The sequence below is a fragment of the Uloborus diversus genome, chromosome 10 (genome assembly GCF_026930045.1).
Source record: "Uloborus diversus isolate 005 chromosome 10, Udiv.v.3.1, whole genome shotgun sequence".
Taxonomy (NCBI): Eukaryota; Metazoa; Arthropoda; class Arachnida; order Araneae; family Uloboridae; genus Uloborus; species Uloborus diversus.
Window position 1 is genome coordinate 16052914 of NC_072740.1, and position 21586 is coordinate 16074499.

General features: G+C 34.8%; 1 protein-coding gene across 1 annotated transcript in view; it reads right to left on the reverse strand.

Annotated features, from left to right (window-relative positions):
• Nucleotides 1-269: 269 nt before the first annotated feature.
• LOC129231672 (uncharacterized) overlaps nt 270-21586 on the reverse strand; it is an 88687-nt gene continuing 67370 nt past the window's right edge. Inside the window, exons 12-16 of the mRNA XM_054866035.1 lie at nt 19406-19609; nt 17414-17583; nt 15801-15876; nt 10212-10378; nt 270-3383 (exon numbers count right to left, since the gene is read on the reverse strand). Coding sequence (XP_054722010.1) covers nt 270-3383; nt 10212-10378; nt 15801-15876; nt 17414-17583; nt 19406-19609 — 3731 coding nt within the window. The remainder of the gene's footprint in view (nt 3384-10211; nt 10379-15800; nt 15877-17413; nt 17584-19405; nt 19610-21586) is intronic.

Below are 21586 nucleotides of genomic sequence, written 5' to 3' on the forward strand. Positions count from 1 at the left end.
ATACATGAAGAACACATACTGCTTTTAAAATGTTCATAATCGATGGACCTGCCATCGTTTTTAAACTTGCTCCAAATGTACAAAAATCGATTCGATGTAGTGAAAGTAGCAATGATTTCTGAAATCAATGAAAATATCAAGTTCATCACCAATATTTTTAAATAAACGGAACACAAAGAATGAATGATATCACCAACAATAAATATGAATCGAAACTAGTGACCACGCTTCATCATTCAGGCGGGAAAAATTAGAATTTTGAGAAGAGGCTAGTTATGGTTGGGTGAACCTCCTATGAGAGTCAGTATATGATTTAATATCGAGTAATCTGTGCCATTATCGTGTGTTGGCGGATTTTCAGAGATATGGGGAAGATTTATGTTATCAGGAACTTTTGCTGGAAAGCTGGGTTGACCTGGACTGTCAACACTTGGTAGAATATTTTTTCTACCTGGGTATTTTGACACAAAATCTTCTGGTAATGTAAATGGCACGTTAGAAGGACCTCTTGACGGCGATTCATAATTAAAATACAAAGATGAATTGAATGCACTATTTTGTGATGATGAGTTTGAACCAAGAAGTGAAGGTGATGCATTAGCTGTGTTTATTTCCGAATGAAATTCTATGTTGGACTGGAGTGAAGGTTTTAAAACAATGCCTTCAGGAGTCTTATCGAAAGCAGCTTTAGGAATGTTGGTGATGGTGGTTGAAGTTGGGAATTTTTCAGCATTTGAATTGGTACTTTTTGCCAGTGGAATAGGTAAATATAGCTTCCTAAACGAATCTGGTTTCTTAGGAATTTCAAATGAAGGTTTTGTATGGAATATTGCTCCATTTAGAGTAGTTTTTAATCGAGCTCCGAATGGAACATTATAGTCAATATAATCCGAATCAGTAGACTCATCGTCTTCAAAATCTTGTGTATCATCTTGCTCAATACTGACCATCTCCCATTCAGGCTTCAATGCTTCTGTTTCATCTGACTGAATATTAGTACCTTTGAGCTTAGAATTGAGAAAACTCAAATTCGGCTTCCCGAACTCACTTGGATGAAGTTCTGCTTTAGTTTCTTCATTATCCCCTTCCTCGTGCAAAACTCCAGCTTGTTCGTTTATATCTTTTTGTTTGTTGGAGCTGACAATAGCATCTATAAATTGCTCAGAAACTTCTGATGCATTTTTTATTAAATCCACCGACTGTTGTTCAATTGATACTTTTTTGGAATTTTCATTTTTATAGCTAGATGTTTCTAGTGCCGATTCTAACTTCGAGGACGCTACAGGTGATATTGTTGGAATATTTTCAACTTTTGTACTCGGCAAATCTTTAGGGGGGTCTATTTGAATATCTTTTGATGAAGAGTGAGGGAACACATTTGGTTTATGATTGGCAAATGAGGTTTGTACAAGCTTAATGTTCTTTTCTTCATCAATATTCAAGCGGATTGTTCCAGGAAAGCTTTGATGCATAGATGGAAATACTGAACCTGGATTCGTTAATTGTTGACGCAAAACTAATAGCTGCGGTTGCCCGTTTTTCGTAGGTTCTGGGTCTGATTTTAAAAATAAGGGATGTTCATGTTTTTCTTTAGATAACAAAGCATTAGTTTCAATGGTTTCCATAAGCTCGTCTAAATTTCCTAGCATCTTTACATTATTTGAAATTTTTGGACCATCTGGAATTTCAATAATCTCTATTTCAGGGACGTTTGCAATGTGTTGTTTTGGTGCAACATTTTTTTGAAAATTCGATAGATTAGGGAATCTTTCTTGCGAAGGTCTTTGTAAGAAAGGATGCCGTTGTCTAGGTGGTACTGAAGGTAAGCGACGAAAGCCGTTTCCTGGGGCATTGAAATTCTGCTTTGCAACAGGAAGAGGACGTTGTATATTTAACGGAAGTCGTAAATTTCCAGACTGAGAAGGTGTTTGCATTCCTTGAGGCTCAATCAGTTTATTATTTGGCGCTCTTTGCAAGAAGGGTTTACCTTGCATAGGTCGTTTAAGTCTGTTGGAATTTAGTGCAGATGTGGTATCCTCTACGAAATCAGGCCGACGCTGAATTATAGGTGGAACTATTTTGTTTGTTTTAATTTCAGGTTGATGTTTCAGACCAGGAACACGCATTATTTGCAAAATAGATAAATCGTTATTCTTCTTTTCAGTTCCTGGTAGCTGAAGGGCTACTTGAACCCTTTGGGAAGAACCTTCACTTAGGTCTTCGTCACTAGAATGGGAAATCAGCATAGGACGAATAGATGGGTGATTTCTTAATGGAAGTTGAGCAAAAATTCTCTGTTGATGCCCTCCGAAACCTGGATTTTGTTGCCGTGGAGGATAACGAAATATTTGTGGTCGTTCAAATGGTCCCTTTGGTCTGTGCATCAGCTCTGGAGGCAAACCATTTACAATCGTGAGAGGTCTTTGTATAATTTGAGGTTTTGGCATGGAAAGAAGTGGCAGATTATCTTGGAGATGATTTAGAGGGTAAGATGAGTCTTCTTGAGAATAATTTGAGATATTAAAACCACTGAAGTCCGGGACTCCTGGTTTGAAAGTGCCATGAAAAGGGATTGATTCATTGAAAAGAAATGGTCTGTGAGGTCTTCGTAAGTGAGCAGGTGGCAGAGCGAAATCTTTGGATATAACGGATTCTTTTTCTTTTTCTGAATTCATAACCAAAGGCACAAAGCCACCTTCAAATTGTGGTTTAAAATCTGGTGGTGGTTGAGTTATATGTGACTGACGGTTTGGTGGTACAGCAACGTTTTGTGGTCTTTTTGCACGTGAAGATTCAGGTGCATGGTAATTTTTGATTTTGTTGACACTTGCAGCTGTGCCTTGCGAATTCAAGCGTTGATTAAAAATTTTATCAGATCTTTCAGATTCATCGTGTGGTTGTTGAGAATTCACTGCTGAATCTGGTACTAAAGATTTAAAGGAATCAGATGCAATGAAACCGTCTTTTTCAATTTCATCAGTTGACTTTAGAGGCTTTTTTGATAGATCCTCACGACTAGAACCATGTTTGTCAGGTATCCCAAAATAGTTTATCATATCTTCAATACTACTAAACTGCTGAATCTCTTTTGAATCTCCATGATTAATAATATCAGGGAAGTTATGAATGCCTGCAATGACGCTTAAGTTGTCATTTCTTCCAATGTTGTCTTTCTTGGAACTTTCCACAATATCCTTTGTATTCAGGAGAAATGTTAAATCACTTGCGTCGTCCTCTCTTTCCAAAGCAGTCTTAATCCATTTTTTGCCTTGTGTGTATCCTTTTTCATTTTCAGGTTCATTCTCTAAGTAATAATGCGGATTTGTTTCTTCGCAAAAATCTACTATGCTAATCTTTCCCCCTCTATTCCTCTCCGTAAAACTCTGTGAATTTAAAGAAAGAAAACACTATGTTAGAACATCTATCCTCAAAATTACTATTTGCGAATATGAGTTGCCAAACACAGAGAATATATTAAAACATTATCTACAACCATAAGAGGTAATTTCAAATTGTAAAGAATATGAACAACTGCTCTTAAAGATTTTCTTCCTAAGTTCGACGAATGTTTATGCTGTGGTGTTTAATATTGATAATGAGTTATTTCTACGATTATAAATAACATTATTATGATTGTTATTAATGGATAAAATGAACAGGATACTTCTACTCGAACAAGGGAGAAAATGAGAGAAAGGATGGAAGCGATTCATTTATGTTTTTTTTCTTCTTCTTCTTTTTCTCGTATGGATTTTAAGTTAGGAAAGAAAATAAATTATGTTAAATGAGCTGTAAATAATTTTCCCTCTGGTTCCGTCACTATATTTTTAAGTTCTTAAACAAATGACAATTTTCATCAGTTTATGAGAAACAAGCTGCAACAGTAAAGTTAGTGTCTTTCGCTTTTTAACCACAAAAAAGAAATCAAACCCTTTTGTTAAAAAACATTTCTCCTGGTTAGTAGTAATTCATATTTTCGAATTTCCTTTGCAATGTTCACCGTCATCCGAAATTTTAATGTTAGACGCGGGCCCTTTAGTGAAGCGCCAAATTTACATACATTGTAAAATTAATTTGACTTCGAGTAGACAGGTTTCTTTCTTGGCGCCTTTTAGCATCAAATGTAAACATGTCAAATGAATTTACTAAATGCAGTGTGAAGAATCATTGGAAATGCAAGACCCTTTTGTCAAAAGAACATTTTTAAAACTAGAAGAAATTTTATTGACGCACTAGAGGAGTTGAACTTCATAAATGTTTATTCAACTGATTGAAATTAATTGATTTCTTCAAACAATAATATCATAAAAATTCCAGGTTAAATAAATTGATTTAAAAAATTAAAAACATTTTATATTTTCTGAATTCGTTAATTGAGAATCAAATGTATACTAAGTATAAAATATTTTATATTTACATCTTCGAATAACAAATTACGTAGGTATCATTTTGTGACTCATACCACTTTATGCTGATGGTCATTTACACATTTTCAGGGACCATAAAGCGGTCCCTGATGGTAAAATTTATATGTGAGTATTGCGTGTGTGTTTTCTTTTTTCTTTTTAAATATTACGAGATTTTGTAACGTGATTTTAGTTTCAGTTTACGTGTGTGTGACAGAGTTTAGTACATAAAAACTGATTATTTAATTTAACCGTACACTATTATCCCCCCCCCCCAGCCTTTTTTTTAGACTTTTGCTTAGTGGCTTGTGTGAAACAAGAAACCTCATTTGCTATTCTTATAAAACTCAACTTCAATTTTCAAAGAAGATAAGTTTCAAATTGGTTTTAATTCTACTTCTGTATCACCAATTGTATTCTTACTGAACAGTCAATAAAATACTAATAAGTTAATGTATTTCTGCGCTCCGGACCTTATTGATATTCCATCCACTTAGGTATAGCTGAAAAACTTAGGATTTCTTTCCTGCTTCCCAGAAAACTCGTCATTGAACATGCATGTCAATTTTGATATCGAAATTATATCTAGTGATTATTTTTGCTTGTTATTGACTTAAATTATGAAAGATGTCTCCCATGTTGATAGCGACTGTTAGTCGATGGAAACAGCATGGGTGCTCACGTGTGGGGGGGGGGGCAGGGTCATGGTACAGACTGCGCCATTGAAATTTTTATAAGGGGGGGGGGGATTTTTCTCTTTTTTTTGGGGCCTCAATCTTGAGGGGGGTCTTGGTGCTATTTAGTTGGGTGTTCTCTTGCTTTTGGGGGGATGGGTACTATAGGGTGGGTGCAAAATTGTGCAGTGACATTTAATGTTCGTGTAAAATTTTTTTGGTAATTAAAAGATATTTAGACTCCCCGCTAGGTAACTGAAGTTTCGCCAAACCAATTTTTAAAAACATTGTTTCTTATTTCTCATGTATTACTTTGTTTTTTAATCGTCTGTAGTTAACATAGTTGAACAATAAGACCCTAGTTTGTGGACAAAATAATCATTATATCATACTATATTTACTGCACCCGCCAAGTCTTTGAAATTTGAGTAATTTGCTATTTTTCTTAACTTTTTCTGCCTAGTTTTGACTGTCGGGGACAGATGGGGAGATTATGCAGAATATACTTGGTTTTCTTATTCTGTGATTAGATGAAACTATTTACATCACTCACCCGCCGTGCCACAAATCGGCCTGATCTTGGCATTTAGCAAGCAAATAAAAATCGATCTGTTCTAGATTCAAGCGATATGTTCCGGATAGTGTCTAAAATCATTGTCCGCCAAGCCAGCAGGTTAAAAAAAATAAATAAAAAACTGTTGATTATCATGAGTGGCAACACACTGAAGAAATTGAAGACTCGAAATTTTACTAATATTATTGTTCGTGATTTTGTCATTTCACCTCTCAATTTTCAGACAAACGTTCATACAGAAATGATTAATTGGCAAAATTGTGTACTTACAGACACAACATTGAGCAAACATAGGATTAGTGCAGAACTTGAGAAGGTGGATAAAACGAGTGATAATATTGAAAGTGAGTTCTGAATTTACACAAGAGGTCGAAAGAGAAGTTGGATTAGTGGCAGAAAGAGAGCATTTTCATCTTTTATGAAGCAACAAGTCGTGATGGCTTTATACGCACATCATAGGCACCCGAAGATTAATGCCAAAATTTTGAAAATAAAGCAAAGTATTAAAAATTTCTATATTGCAAAAAAGAAATAGAAACTGTGCCAAAATTTGGTGCTGTGGTGGAGTTTGGATGCAGCCACGCTCCTCGAGGAGAATTCGAAGTTATTTTCCCCTAATTGTTGGAAAACAAGCGAAGAGCTGCTATAAAACAGCGACGCAGGTATCAATGATCCTCTGACGCTTTCATCTTTTAAAAATTCAGTTTTAATCCGAAATAATTATGTAGCGTTACTGTAGAAGCAGAAAGTGTAGAAATGGCTTTAATTAATAAAAAAAAAGTGTTTTAGTAAAAATTATGCTTTAAAAGGTCAAAAATATAAAAACTCTGCAAATATTCCAAATTTCACCAGTCGAGTGGGGTTTGGGGGGGGGGGGTAAATATTTTACGATATCAGTATATATTTTTTCATGAGCAAAGAATTTTACCAGGCAACCATTTTCATCACAAATGATTAAAAAAAATTAGGCGTTAGAAATTTAAAAAGCAAGAAAAAAATATCAATTTTTTCAGATTTGGCGAAAATTCAAGGGTTTGACTGTTGGTCTAAATATTTATTGATTACCAATTTTTTTTTAAACGAACAGCATATGTCAACATGCTACTTTTTCCAGCACAGGCGATTAAAAACATTATACATATGAAATTAATTTTTTTTAATAACGATTTTTACATATTTGGCGAAACTTCAAGGGGCTGGCGAGGGATCTAAATATACTTTGATTTATAAAATTTTCTTTACAAGAACATCTGATACCAATACATAACTTTTCTCACCACAGGCAATTTCGATTAAAAAAAAAGTTAAAATCGACCCACTCTGGACACATCAGATTTGATGTACTGGGACTGAACAGTATCTGATTTTCAACCGGTTAGCAAGTTATGTGCAATAACATTCTAATGCTGAAACCAACCATGAAACATGATGTGTTACTTGTCCATATGATAACAGACAATGATAGCTGTCACATTCTGCAATTTCATCTTTAAAGGACACTGTTGACAGCGTGTCCGGAGGACCGCTATTTTCGCAACCGTTAGACTCAGGCGCATACTTTCAATTGCAAGAATGGTCAAAATAAGACGCAGAGCTAAGACATTACAAGTTAGAAGTGAAAAAAAAAACGGGAAGTTAATTTGAAATCTAATATTTATCCATTCTTCAGGTCATTTCCCTTTAGTAGAAATCACAAGCATAAAAATGCAATACAAACACAAAAAAGTTGATATTAGTATGACTAATATTCACTGAGATACGATAACATATCGTTTTGTGACTCATACCACTTCATCCTCATGGACTTATACACATTTTCAGTTTCAGAGGCAAACAATGGTGTAACTTACAAGGAGACGGCACAACCGTGGGGTCGGAGATTTGTGTCAATTTTTCTTGTAGTGAAAGAGAACCACTAGTAACTTATGTGGTTAAATTAATACGACGCAATACTCAGAAAATTATGAGAAAAATCGATTTAAAGTCGCCATGGAGTCTCCTAGACGCCTTATGAGTTTAAAATGTCAAACTCTTGACCAGTCTCCGCTAGCCTAGTTAGTTAATACGCGATCTTGTGTTCCAGAGATATCACGAGCGAATCCCTCTCCGGACCTTTTTTTTTTCTCTCTTCTTTTTTTTTTTTTGCTATCACAATACTTAGTGGTAATGCGTTTCACCCCTATATTACTTTCTGAAATTTATTTTTTGCAAGGATTGCAAACTTTTTCATTCCCTGAAAAACATTCTTGCTCGTTATTTTGTAAGGTTTGATTTGCCTAGTAAAGGTTTTTCACCTGTGATCCTCTTACGGTTATAAGGGACATCTGCTCATAGGACATTCGAATCTTTTTTTTTTGTCACAGCAATTATTAAAATAGTTTCTCTTCCCAACATAATTTTTAAGAATTTATTTACATCATTTTTTTAGAAATTATTTTCTTTTTCTTCCAGCAAAACAATTAAACACAACTCATATTTTTCATCCCACCACTACTTCGTTACCACTAATTGTTGTGGTAGCAAAAAAAAAAAAAAAAAAAAAAGAGAAGAGAAAAGAAAAAGGTCCAGAGTGGTATTCGATCGTGCTTTCTCTGGAGCACAAGATCGCGCCTTAACCAACCAGGGTAGCGGCAGCTCGTCAAGAGAGTGACATTTTAAACTCATAAGGTGTCTAGGAGATTCCATGGCGACTTTAAATCGATTTTCTCATAATTTTCTGAGTATTGCGTCGTATTACTTTAAACCACGTAAGGTACAAGGGGTCTTCTTTTATCACAAGAAAAATTGACGCAAATCTCCGACCCCACGGTCGTGCCGTCTCCTTGTTAGATGTGAGTACTAAGTGTGTTTTTCTTTTTCCTTTCCAATTTCACTAGTTTTTGTGGCGCGATTTTAAGTATCACAGTTTCGCATTCACATTTAGTTTTCAGTAGCAATGAAAAGGATAACTTTTTTCGTTTTTTTTACTGGATCCTCATCATGGTGTGAGTTTTCTGATAGGGAGAGATCCATATCATTTCCAATCTCATTTTCTGATAGTCTCTATGTACATTAAAATTTTGAACTCGACTATCTCTATTTTTGGTAGTTTGTATTTTGGTGCTACTATTTTTTTTTTATGCAGACGATTTACTTAAATGTGACTTCAGGATCCTATGATATCGTATAAAAAGTTAGATTCTTTATATTTTCAATATTTCTTTCCGTTTGCTTCAAACTTTTAGGGCATTAAATCTGCATCTGATTATGATCATTTTTACAATAGGAAATGTACATCTAGAACTTAACGTTTGCGAAAATAGGGGTAATTCAGGTTAAACGTGGACTTGCTATGTATTGTTTGAACATTCGTATTAAACACCATGCGTTTGTGGTTTTTGAAACTAATATTCTTTTTCGGTTAAAAAAAAAAAACATTCTTCAAATGATACTTCAGAAAATTTACGATTTTTTCAAGTTCAGTTTTGGGTTTCAAATATATGCAGTTTAATTAAGTACAGCTTTGTACTTAATGCACACCAGGTGACTGTAAAAATACTAATTCTTTATAATTTAGATATTTTTCTAAGAACAATAAAATTTGCAAAACTAAACAAATCAGCATTCTATTTTCGGTTTTAAAACATAAAAAGGAAACTGGTAGTAAAGTTTGACCACGAAAAGAAGGCGAATGACCTTGAAGCGAAACATCATTTGTGTCATTTGTAATAGGTAGAATTTGCCAGAAAGCACCGAATAATAAGAGGCATGGTCTCGCTAATCCTATCTATTCCAAAATAATAACAAACAACCTATTGCAAATCATACAAATGATGTTTTTGCTTCAAGGTCATCCGCTTTCTTTTCGTGGTCAAGCCATAACATATCAGGGTGTCCAGCAAAGGACTCCATGGTTTCAAAATTAGATATCTCGAAAACAAAGGACGATATTGGAATAAAATAAACGGTATGTTTATTGTGAAACCCATAAAAATCATATACAGGAACTCGGAAATTAATTTAAAAAATTGCCAACAGGTGGCGCTGCACAATGTAACTGCAATAGAAGTCTCCATAAATAGTGCTGCGAAGAGGTTAGTTGTTTCAGGAGTAGTTTAGTCTCTCAGATATGCTTACATATACGCTACAAATTATCGTCCAACCTCTTCGCAGCGCTATTTACGGAAACTTTTATTGCAATTACAGCGTGCAGCGCCACCTGTTGGAACTTTTTAAAACTAATTTACAAGTTCCTGTATATGATTTTTATGGGTTTCATAATAAACATACCGTTTATTTTATTCCAATATCGTCCTTTGTTTTCGAGATATTTAATTTTGAAACCAGGGAGTCCTTTGCTGGACACCCTGTAACTGTAATAACTAGTTATAAATTTCTTTAAGAAAATATGTTATTTGAAATGATGCATATGTGAGATGATATGATAGTTCAAATTCTCTCAAATTCCATACTCTAACTCCGTTTCATTAACTTTCAATTGACTTTAGCACGACTTGATCGTGATTTGATTGTTTTGTATTACACAATTGTACAATGTGTAGTATTTCATAACTGTACCTGATAATAAGCAGTGTCAGGAGTTTCAGCATTTGGAGTCCATGTTAGTGTTCCAGCTTTTCCGTCTTCACAGTTGAGTATTAGAGCTGAAGACTGTGTATCAGAGTCAGCAATGACAGCAAATTCTGGATCTCGGTCGGAAACGCTCCATTCACAGAATCTGCCTTCTACATTCGGAAAATAAATTTAAGATGCATGTAATGTACAAAATGCGAACTTGATTAGATTTATACCAACAATTTTCAAACTTATATGAAAAAATAAATAAAAAAAATCAGTAAAATAATTATAATTCAAGATTTATCGTCGAATTCATATGAAATGAAAAACGTATTGTTAGTCGCAGAAAATCTTTTTCAGCTGCCTTCAGTTTTACTTTCTTTAACTTTTTTAACTAACACTCCCATTTCAGAATGCCAGTTGTGCCAATTGTGTAATTTTTAAACCTCGAATAACAAAGAAGTTTTAATAGCGTTTTCATCAGCAGACTTCATTTAAAACAGTTTTCATTTTCTTACGTAAAATAGAAGATCGAAAAAATTGTCTACAATAACTGCTATTGGGGTGCTTTCAAGAATGGCAGCTAAACAAACTTTAACGTTTTAAGTTTCGACAGCAAATAAAGTCAATTCCAATTGGTCACATTTCTACCTGCAGAGAGTTTTTAATTATATCATGTGAAACAATAATTGACATAATTTATTACAAAAGTTTGGTCAAAATATCCTTTAGGAAAGTCGCAAAGATTGGCGACACTTGGCGATGTCTCACCGCAAAGAATGATACCAGCTTAGCGATATCTCTTTAATTTTTCACCAAACTCATAGACTTCAATGTTAAAATGCTAAAACGAAGGAAAAATTACTTCCAGGTAAAAGCATAGTAAACTGGGTTAATTTTGAATGAAAATTAACGGAATATTTGTCGTAGCAAGATTCCAAGAAATGAATCTTTTTTTATTTTCTGTATTACTTCCAATGTCAATTATTTAAGACAGAGTTTCCCAAACTGCGGTCCGCGGACCCCCGAGGGTCCGCGGTGCTATCCAGCCAAAACGTGAGGTATAATTGAGATTGAAGGACAAGTATCGATATTTTAATTCAAAAAGAAAGCACATTCCTAATCACAGCATTACGACGCTGCCAGGGTACGTTTGCCCGAAACATAGTTAATAATTAAAACCCTAATACGCCATAAAAATACAACTCATATGAAAAATTAGCACACTTAAACTAGGCTAACAGTGCACTAACTTCAAAAGTTCATTTTTATTAGTAAAATTCTTGTAGAAATTTAGTGATAACATTTTTATTCCTAATTGAATTTGAAATAGAATTTTACTTCCATAACTCAAATAATAATGCAAGAAATGATAACCAGACAAGAGCTCTGAAAAATATACAGAAAATTGAATAAATAAATTTAAAGGAAAAAAAAACGCAAAAATACACTGGCCTCAAAAAGTTAAGGTACATGTTTTTCGAAGCTCATCATAGAAAAAAATGGCAATAACAATAAAATGCACAGTTTTCATGAATGATAATAACGAACTTTAAATCCATTTATAAAAAAAAAAGAAGTTGCTAACACTTTCATTTTATAGAAATTAACATATTTTTACGAGTGAGAAAAAATATGAAAATATCGAGCTTTCGTACTTTTGTGTGTAAGTTGTGTCAATTTTCAACTGTTGTTGGCAGGTTCGGTGAAAATAGTCAATAAAGTTTGGAAAATGTCTCAGAGACGTCGTTTATTCGATTTCTTTAAGATGGAGGGCAGTTGGATGGATGGAAAGGGGATTGTCAATGTGTCTCGTAGTGCTGCTTGCTGACTTTAGGATCGATATCAATCCGAAGATTCTGTGTCCGGAAGACCTGCTCCAGGCCGACCACGAGCTACAACACCTGCAGAAGACCGTTTTCTAGTTTTTTCGGTCCGAAGGAGAAGAATCACTACTGTGTCGCAGTTCGTTGCAAACCACTTTGTAGCAACAGGAAGAAGAATCTCAGCTACTACGGTGGGAAATAGTCTTCACAATGCAGTTATCACTATGCAGCTTATGCTGGGCAAGAAAACATGTTTCCTGGACCCAGCAGCAACGGGCTTCTATGCTGTTCACAGACGAGTCTAGATTTACATTGGAGAGTAATTCAGGGCATCTACTGATCTGAAGGGAACAGCGCAATAGATACCATCAATCCAAAACTGTTGAAAGACCACAGTTATGTTAGTGGTGGAATCATGGTTTGGGCAGGGATCTCGCTCGGTGGTCAAACTGACCTGCATGTGTTCCATGAAGGAACTGTGACTGGCCTGAGATATCGGGATGAGCTCCTTGATCTATATGTCCGCCTATATGCTGGTGCTATTGGTGATGACTTTTTTCCGATGGATTATAATGCACTACCTCACCGAGTTTGGATTGTTGAGGAGTATCTTGAGTATCATGGTTTGGGACGAATGGAATATCCCGCTCGATCTCCAGACCTGAATCCAATAGAACATCTTTGGGGCTATCTTGGCAGACAGATTGATGTTTAAATTCCTTCTCCAAGATCGTTACATGAACTGGAACAAGGCCTACTCTGTGTCTGGTCTTCGCTTCTTATTCCGGTGTCCAACTTAATAAACAGCATGGAAAAAGGGGGACACATTTCTTATTAGAACTCATTTTTGTATTCTTTCTCTGACATTTTACTACATAACACTGTGATGTTCTGTTCTTCTTCAAGAATGGACTTTTCCGCAAAGATTGCTTTTTTTTTGTTATAAATCGTTTTTGCAATACACTTATACAAATCTCTATGATGCATTCAATAAAAAACCATTTAATGCATTTATCGTCAAATTTTTTTTGTTTTTACATTCATTCATATGCAAATGAGACGCAAAAAGCTGGTTGTACCTTACCTTTTTGAGGCCAGTGTATATTGGAAAAAAAATAGATTTAACTTTTTCAAATTATTATTATTATTATTATTATTATTTTTTTTTTTTTTGCGCGAGAAGGAAGGGGGATGGGTCCGCAAAGTTCGTAATTTTTCTGGAGGGGGTCCGTGGAGGTGTGAAGGTTGGGAATCTCTGATTTAGGACATCCAACTGTACATCAATGAAATACAAAATTACAAAACACACTAAACACAAGATTGATGACAGTGAATCCTTGAACAAAGGACGTTTTTAGCCACCTAATATCGCTCCCAGATCGGGATATGTTTTAGAGCAGTCAGGAATGCTTGTGCGTGTGTATGTGTGTTCCTGTAGGCGTGTGTGTGAGTGTGTAGGCATGTATGCGCGTGTGTGTGTATGTATGCGAACATTTGTGTGCGCGTGTGTGTGTAGGGCATAGACGACACCGTCCAGGAATGGTCCCGCTCGCGTGGATAGTGTAGTTAGCAGTTCAGTTTTATGCTTAAGTTAATCCTTAAATGAACGCAGACGATTTGTAATCTTGGTAACGAAAATGTGTCCTCTTAAAAAATGTTAAAATAACGGCTAGACTTATTCTCGTTGTCATGGTGATCTGAAAAATCAGAGCAACATCAACATTGGTCAAGCAATTCATGATTGCTCATAAATAAGGGGCCGATGATAATTCATATTTTAACCTTAGACCTAACGAGTAATATGCACAGGAATATTAATACCGTGTTTGGCATTTTGTTCTTGAGGATTTTGTTCCATTTATTATTTTTATTTTCATGTTTTCCATGATTTATTTCCTTATTAATTTTATTTTATTCATTGAACAATCAAGATTGATTTTTGATTTGGTTTCGTCGTGGTTTGACAATTATCATTCTGTTCTAATTGTGATCAGTTGATAGTGAGTAACGCAATCCATTGCTTTAAGTGGCGATTATACCTTAGGCTTAGCGATGTTTTGATCTCTTTTGTAGATAGAGAGTCAAGTGATCAATTGCATTATTTGTCATCATTTTATTTTTTACAATACTGTTACGCGTTCGGTGCAACTTCAAACTTTCTTTAAATGACGACACAGTTCTTGAGAAAACACAGGAGATTTATTTACAACTATGTACAAGAAATATCCTTAACAACTGCTGAATTAACCATAGCAATTAGACAAATATCAATTAACACCGTAAACTCAACGGTCACACACGTATTCACATCAAAATACGCAAAAACACAGCGCAAAGGCTAATACACACTTCCAGTGGAACGTTGAAAACGAGACTCTACAGTTAGAAAACAAACTAACTGACTCCTCCAGTCTCAAGACGCCCGGCGTTTTATACCGAGCGAAGAAATATCTAGAAAATCCTTCAAAGTTCTACAAATTTCTCATATTTTCTTTTTATTCCATTCACAAATCTTATCGTTCAGAAATGCGGGACCGTATACTTCAGTTGAATGATAGGGGGTTGTATGTACATTACAAGAAACTATTTACAGGTTACATTACTAAGATAATTTTAGATGAAAGGTAATGGAATAAACGCCAAATTTAGCTAGATTACAATAAATTAATCAAATAATTACTATTTACAGAATTTGTAACAATACTAAGTATTAGAGCTCAATAGGTACATCATACCAGTTAAGGGTTAACTCCTGTTTAATATGTTTTAGCACACGTGTTGGCACCCTCTTGGGGGACCCAGTCCGCCCCTGAGTCATTGCCAATTGAGTGCTGTCTGTGTTGCCGACCTGGCTTGTACAGTTTATTCACAGTGATTGTGTTTGTTAGCGCTGTTTTGTTCTTCTTCCGTTTTTACGATGGTAAGTTTTAGTGAACAATGCAGCTGTGAAATTTTGGTTTCCTCTCGCCAAAAAAAAAAAAAAGGATATCAAAAAGCTCAGTTCAGTGAATTTTAACCGAAGATTTTGGAATGAAAAGGGATGCTACTAAGTTTGTTCCTCGGGTTTTGACTGACAATAAAAAAAAAAATGTTATATGTCGTAAGATGCTGCTCCCCGTAGTTTACTCACCTGACCTGGCTCCATACAATTTCTTCTTATTTCAGCGAATGAAAAAGGGCATGAAGGACACTGATTTGACAACATTGAAGAGAGAAAAAAAAGGAGGGAGCAGCTGGGGGTCAGCCATTCCTAAAGATGACTTTACAAATTATTTCGAACGGAAGCACCAGGGGACAATTGTATTAGTTTTAAGGGAGAGTATTTCGAAGTGTATAAGGTTGTTTTGCAAAAATCCGAAAATATGTAGCTTTAAAATTACATTTTTTTTATTTTTGTTTCATTTTGGTTACCTTTTGTGAACTACACAACGAAAAAAAATCTTAAGATCCATAATGTTTCATATTCCTTAGTTAGTATATAGTTCTCACCTTTTGAATAACAACTCTAAAAGGGGTTTGATCTAAAGTAATATTAAGCGTTTCTTAAAGTCATTTTTGGAAAAAAAAAAGGAAGTGGCAGTACGTTTTTATTTGCATATTATTTTTAAAGTAGTTATTTAATTGTGTTGTGTTTTAAAAGTGATATAGTAAAGAAGATCGCCTTGAAATGTGTGGAATGGGTCAGTTTTCCTTTGCATCTTTTAAAAGTATGGATGGTATAAAAATTTCATTCCAAGAATAAAAAAAAATACATAATACTAACCAGCAGTTGGTAGGTAAGAACCCGTCAATGGATCTCGTTGTACACCTGCATATAACTGTTCAGAACCTTCCTTAGCCTGAAGAATAAAATAAATGTTATCTTATCTGTCGAACGGAATGTGATGTGATAAAAATAGTTGTGTGGTAACTTTCAGTTTTCGAACCTTTATTTTGTAAGTAAGTTAATCGCAAATATTGAGAAGTCAAATTCATAGCATAAATAAAGAATTGACAGGTTCAGAAGTTCAAAATTTTGGTTCTTCAATCCTGTTAAGCAGTGATTTTGAAAAGTCAAATTCATGAAATAAACCAAGAACTGATGATTCAGATGATTAAAACTTTGGTTTCTCAATCCTGTTAAGCAGTCAGAATATTCAATGAAGTAAAAATTCAAAAAAAAAAAAAAAGTGCGCGCAATTAATCTTACTATTTATTTTTTGTAAGGATTTCTTTCCCTCCAATCGTCAACGATTAAAGAAGCGATAATTTTTAGCCTAAAGTATAGCCACCTGGCACCTTAAATAAATAACTAAAGCGAAAAGAGAAACACATTTTTACAGTTGTTTAAATGCCGATGTACAATAATGTATGTAAATAAGATTTAGAAGTTTTAAGAAGAGCGTCTTACGCGTATTTAATTAACAGATTTTGGTACAAACTATTCATATGAGACAGTGAGAAGCAAAATGATGTAAGTGCCAAAATTAAAAATTCGGAGATAACCAGTACAAACGGTAGGTGAAACCCTCCTCTGTTTTGTGTCACAAGATAGTACTAGTAGCCCTGGTAGGTGCTGCTATACAGCATGATTTAGAAAAAAGAAATCAATGAAAGCCTTCCTAGGGCTGCAACTTTAAATGCGTTTTATTCAAAACTGGAAAATGTCAACCGCAAAAATGAAGTACTAAACTGCGGCTCTAGTTAGATTGGCTATGACTTTAACAATGTTTCCCTGTTTTTGGGGAACTCAATGAAAAAGAAACGCGTTATTGGCACGTATTTGAGTTGGAATATTTTTTCAAAACTACTAGGAAAGTAACTCACCTCAACTCAGCGTCAATTACCCTTCCCTATTATCCGAAAGAGAGTTAAACATGGTCCAAGTCGTAACTTAACTTATCGGAGCTACACTCTAGTTGAGCTATGACCTTAACAATGTCAGGGCTGCGAAGTCGGAGTCGGGCTAATATTCGGGTAAAGGAGTAGAAGGTTTAAAATTTCAAGAGTCGGAGTCGGCTATTTTTCCTTTAAGTCAACAACTCTGCTAGTGCTTGCGGAGTCGAAATGCGATTGTTTTAGAGGTAAAGGAGTCGGAGTCGGTCCTTTTTCCTCCGACTCTGGAAAATGCTTACCTAGTTTTCGGGAAGTTCAGTGAAAAAGAAACGTGTTATTGGCGCGGATTTGAGTTGAAATATTTTGTAGAAACTACTACGAAAGTTACACAACTCAACTCACTGTCAATTGCCCTTGCCTATTACCCGAAACGGAGGCAAACATAGACTAATAAGTCGTTACCCAACTTCTCAGAGCCACACTATACCTTAAAGAGGGTTGCACGTAATTTTTACCTCCCATATAGCAACATGCTTATATATTTAATGTAAAGTACCTTACCTCTAAAATATTTTGATAGATTCCTCCTTCATTACTGTTTGTTATATATAGAGGATGGTGATTCGGGGGACTCATTCCTCCTTCTACAATGAAAGTGTAGGTCATTCCTCTTTGAACAGTCAAATGAGGAGTAGGACGACCATTTATGAACCAAACTTTATGTCCTGTGCCTGATGTGATAAAAGAGTATTTTAAGATAAAGCTAATAAATCACAATTTTATTTGAGTACTAGTTGTTGTTATACATTATAATCTGAATTAAAATTACTATTAAAAACCACAGCTATTTTTCAGTAATTTTTCTTTAATGCCTGATGAAATATGTTTTTTTTTCACTTAACTTAAGGGAACACTGTAAGCATCAATATTCGTTTGGTGTCAAATGTTTTTTTTAACTTAGTATCACTCTCAGAAATAAATTGCTCACTTTCCAGGGTTCGTTGTAAGACAAATTTCTTCATTTACGACGATTCTTTTCTCGCTGGGTCAGGAACTCAAGCATGGAACTCCGAATTTTTCGTCGATTTGACGATTTTTGCAGCATTTTTTGCAAAGCCATTTCGACTATATCGACGAACCTGTTGCGAGATTTGAGGATGCATTTCCGAGAGTGCGTATTTTGCGCTGATAATAACAGAACCTTCAATTACGAATAGACTTAATAAAGTTTCTTTTTTCTTTGGTTTTCCTTGTACTCCATTTTTATCACAGTCATTCGAGCTTTTATAGCAGTTTAAAATTTATGTACCAATGATTTTTTTAAATGAACTAGTTATTAAAATATCATGTAGTATCATTGACGCAATGAACTTCACTGACTTTTGGGGCATGAACGGAAAGTACTAGCATACGGATCAGGTGGCATTTAATTGGTTAATAAATAAATAAAACAGCATACTAGAATATATATATGTAACAACCTTTCAACAATAGCAATTCCTGATCACAAAGGAATTATGATTGTTGAAAGGTTCACAATTCCTTTTCAGTGTTTCAATGTATCCCCTTTTGAGAAAAATTGTGTCTCTATTTCAAAAAAAAAAAAAAAACTTATTAGTAGCATTATTACTTCGCACTTAGCTACAAAAAAATTTACTTTTTTTCGAAGTAAATCATAGTTTGGAGAAACAGTTCACTCGTTTTCTGAAATATATTACAATCCTAACAAAGTACTAACCAATTGCTAGCACATATTAAGAAGCTTTTCTAAAGTTAGTGTCTAAACTGACTTCAATGCAGCAATTTAAGAGACTAATTATGTTAAGATAATGTTAGGAAAAATATTTATGCGTTCAAAAATCTAACTCAGTGCACTGTTATAACTAGAGGTTACCAATGGGTGCAAATGTTCACCCTAGGGTGAAAAAATCGGTGCTTCAGGGTGCAATGGAGGCTAGAAAATGTGTTAAAGATATTTTAAACCTACTCTGCTAATCTCAGTTTTCCTGACCAAGAGCTCTAGGGTGCTAGGTAGATATTATGGTTAGGTGGTCAGCCGAACGTAAACCCCCAAGGTTTAGTTCCCAAGCACGCTTGGTACTCATTTTTATCGACCCACTGAAGGGATGAACTGCTGAGTCGATCGTGCTCATCCCGGGAATTGCGGCGCGGGAGCGTACTGAGTCACTGGGATTGGTTATGCCCTTAAAACTACTGTAAATTATCCAAAGACAATTTTTTATATGCTGGTGTTGGTACTGAAAATTATGTTACTATTAAAAGGACATAATCTTTGAACTAAACAATAAAAACGCATCATATACCAAAGGCCTAATGGGATACTGCAAAAGTTGGATATACCACATAATTATAGATACTAATATCGATGCTAATACGTCCTATTATAATTAACTATTAATGTAATTCGCTGTGAAAAATTCTTATGCATAGTTATGAATTTGAGCATCTATAGCTCATTTTCAGGAAAAAAAAATGCTTGCAATGAAGTGTTAGAATAGAGATGACAAAATAAAAAATGTCGACTTCACTTACTGGGCGATACACCCATCTGTGCTCGGAAAATTTTATCACTCGGACAATGGATAACGTTATGCTTATCAAGGCTTGACTGCAAAGTTTCCCTTGTTAGAGACGACTCAAAATCGTTTTCGTGTGTTCTAACAGCAGAGAAGATTTCCTCCTCAGGTGGAGGACAATTCCAGTTAGGTTCTCTGCCAAAATCCAAGAGTAGATTTCCTGCGAGAAAAGGAAAAAAGCACCTAAATCTTTTATTCCTTTTTAACGAAGATATAATATCATATTCAAGGGAAGAAAAAGTAAATTTAAAATAATTATTAATATGACTATTTATATGATCTACAATTTACTTGATTTGCATAATATCTTGCTCTATATACAGTAAACATTCATTTAAACCGAGCCCAATTAAACCAGACTTCGCTTAGCCCGGAAAGACATTTATATATTTTGAGTATTATCTATATTAGATGCATAAATAAAAGCGTAATAGTGTAATTTTGTAAGCCGTATTTCAAATTTTTTGTGATTCATTTCTACAATTTTCTCTTATGCCGGTTTTATATTTCATTCTCTTAAATTCAAAATAAAATATTGTTGTTTAGAGTTGTTTGTGTATGACCCTTGGCTCAATTTATAGGTTCTTTTGTTTAATCCGTACTTTCATCGATTCGGACGACTTGGATTCCATATTAATGCAGATTAATGAGGTTCTACTGTACTAAGCGAAATCCTCACAGAAGATTTATGTTCTTCTCAGTACTGTAGCGGACAGAATTTGAGACGCGAAAATTATCTTTCTTAGTTTTAACGCTGAACTGTGTTTTCAGTTTCCACTGAGCAACGAATCTTTTGTTTAAGTATAGTGATGTAATGGCATATAATTAACATAGCTGGAGAAAGGCGCCTATGGCCAAGAAAACCTAAGTCGCCTGTTATATGTTTCTTTTCCCGAGGGACTACCATCAGGTAAGTCACCATGTGCATGTGACAGGCACGGGGGACCCTCGGGGGTGACGCAGGGGAGTGCACAAGGGGGGTGAAGGGACACCTGTTCGCCCGGGCCCAAGCTTGAAGGGGCCCGAGATTTTTAAAAGTAGTGGTGAAATATATGTTGGGATGTAGGGTAAACAATATGGAAGGGGGATCGTAAAAGTCATTTGTGACTGGCCCCAAAATTTCTGTGCACGCCCCTGGGGTGAAGTATATGTTTCCCGAGGGTAACTTACCTGGTAAGTCACCACGAGATAGGCACGGAGGACCCTCGGTGGTGATGAAGAATGTAAATTAAAAAAATCCACTAAATCTATGCATGCAACTGAAAAATTTACATAGATAAAAGACTTTAGTTGACAACATATTTTAAGTCCACAAAATAATAATTAATATTTTCGAAGAATAAATAACTAAAATTTATCTTGAAAAAGCAATCACGGAAGCTCAACTTTTCGTACTTTTGCTTTGGAAAAATTACCTATGACAGTTCAAAAAATGATTTTGGTAAGTGTATCATGCTTGGTTTATAATTAATTCGTAATGATTTTTAATAGTATTTTTACTGAAACTTACGGATTTAAGCTAAGTTACATTTAAATCGTACCTTTAGCAATAATTTGCATTTCGTTTTAACTAAATTTGATTTTCCGTACTGCAACTGGAAAGATTACGCCGAATAACAGAATATGCGAATTTCCGGAAGTATAAAACCCATTAACTTTGTCTCATTCCCTTTTTTAAAAAAATTAATCTTGCTCAATTGTTCTTAGTAGTTCGGTTGAGTCTGCCTGGTTGGCCGATAGTTTCGACCCATCGCTTTCAATGTGTATTTCTAGCTCTAAGTGTTTAGGCTATTATTTCAAGTGTAAATCGTTTAAGATGGTCACATGTTTGGTATGTTGCTACAAGTACAACCTCTTAGCCTTCTTGGAAGAAGTAGTTTTAATTCTGTGAGCAATAATTTATTAGAGAGCTTGTTTTCTGTTTATCAATATATTCATCTTGATATTTTACTTGTAAATAGATTCAGCCATAAATAACTAAATTATTTTTAACTTGGGATATTTTGATGTTGAACAGAATAATTAACAAAACTTCGTTCTCATTGGAGTTTCCGCAATTATTTAAAACACCGCTTTTATGCTGAGTCAAAATAAGTTGAGAACTATTGAGTGCTTACAACTTCACAGAAAAAAACTT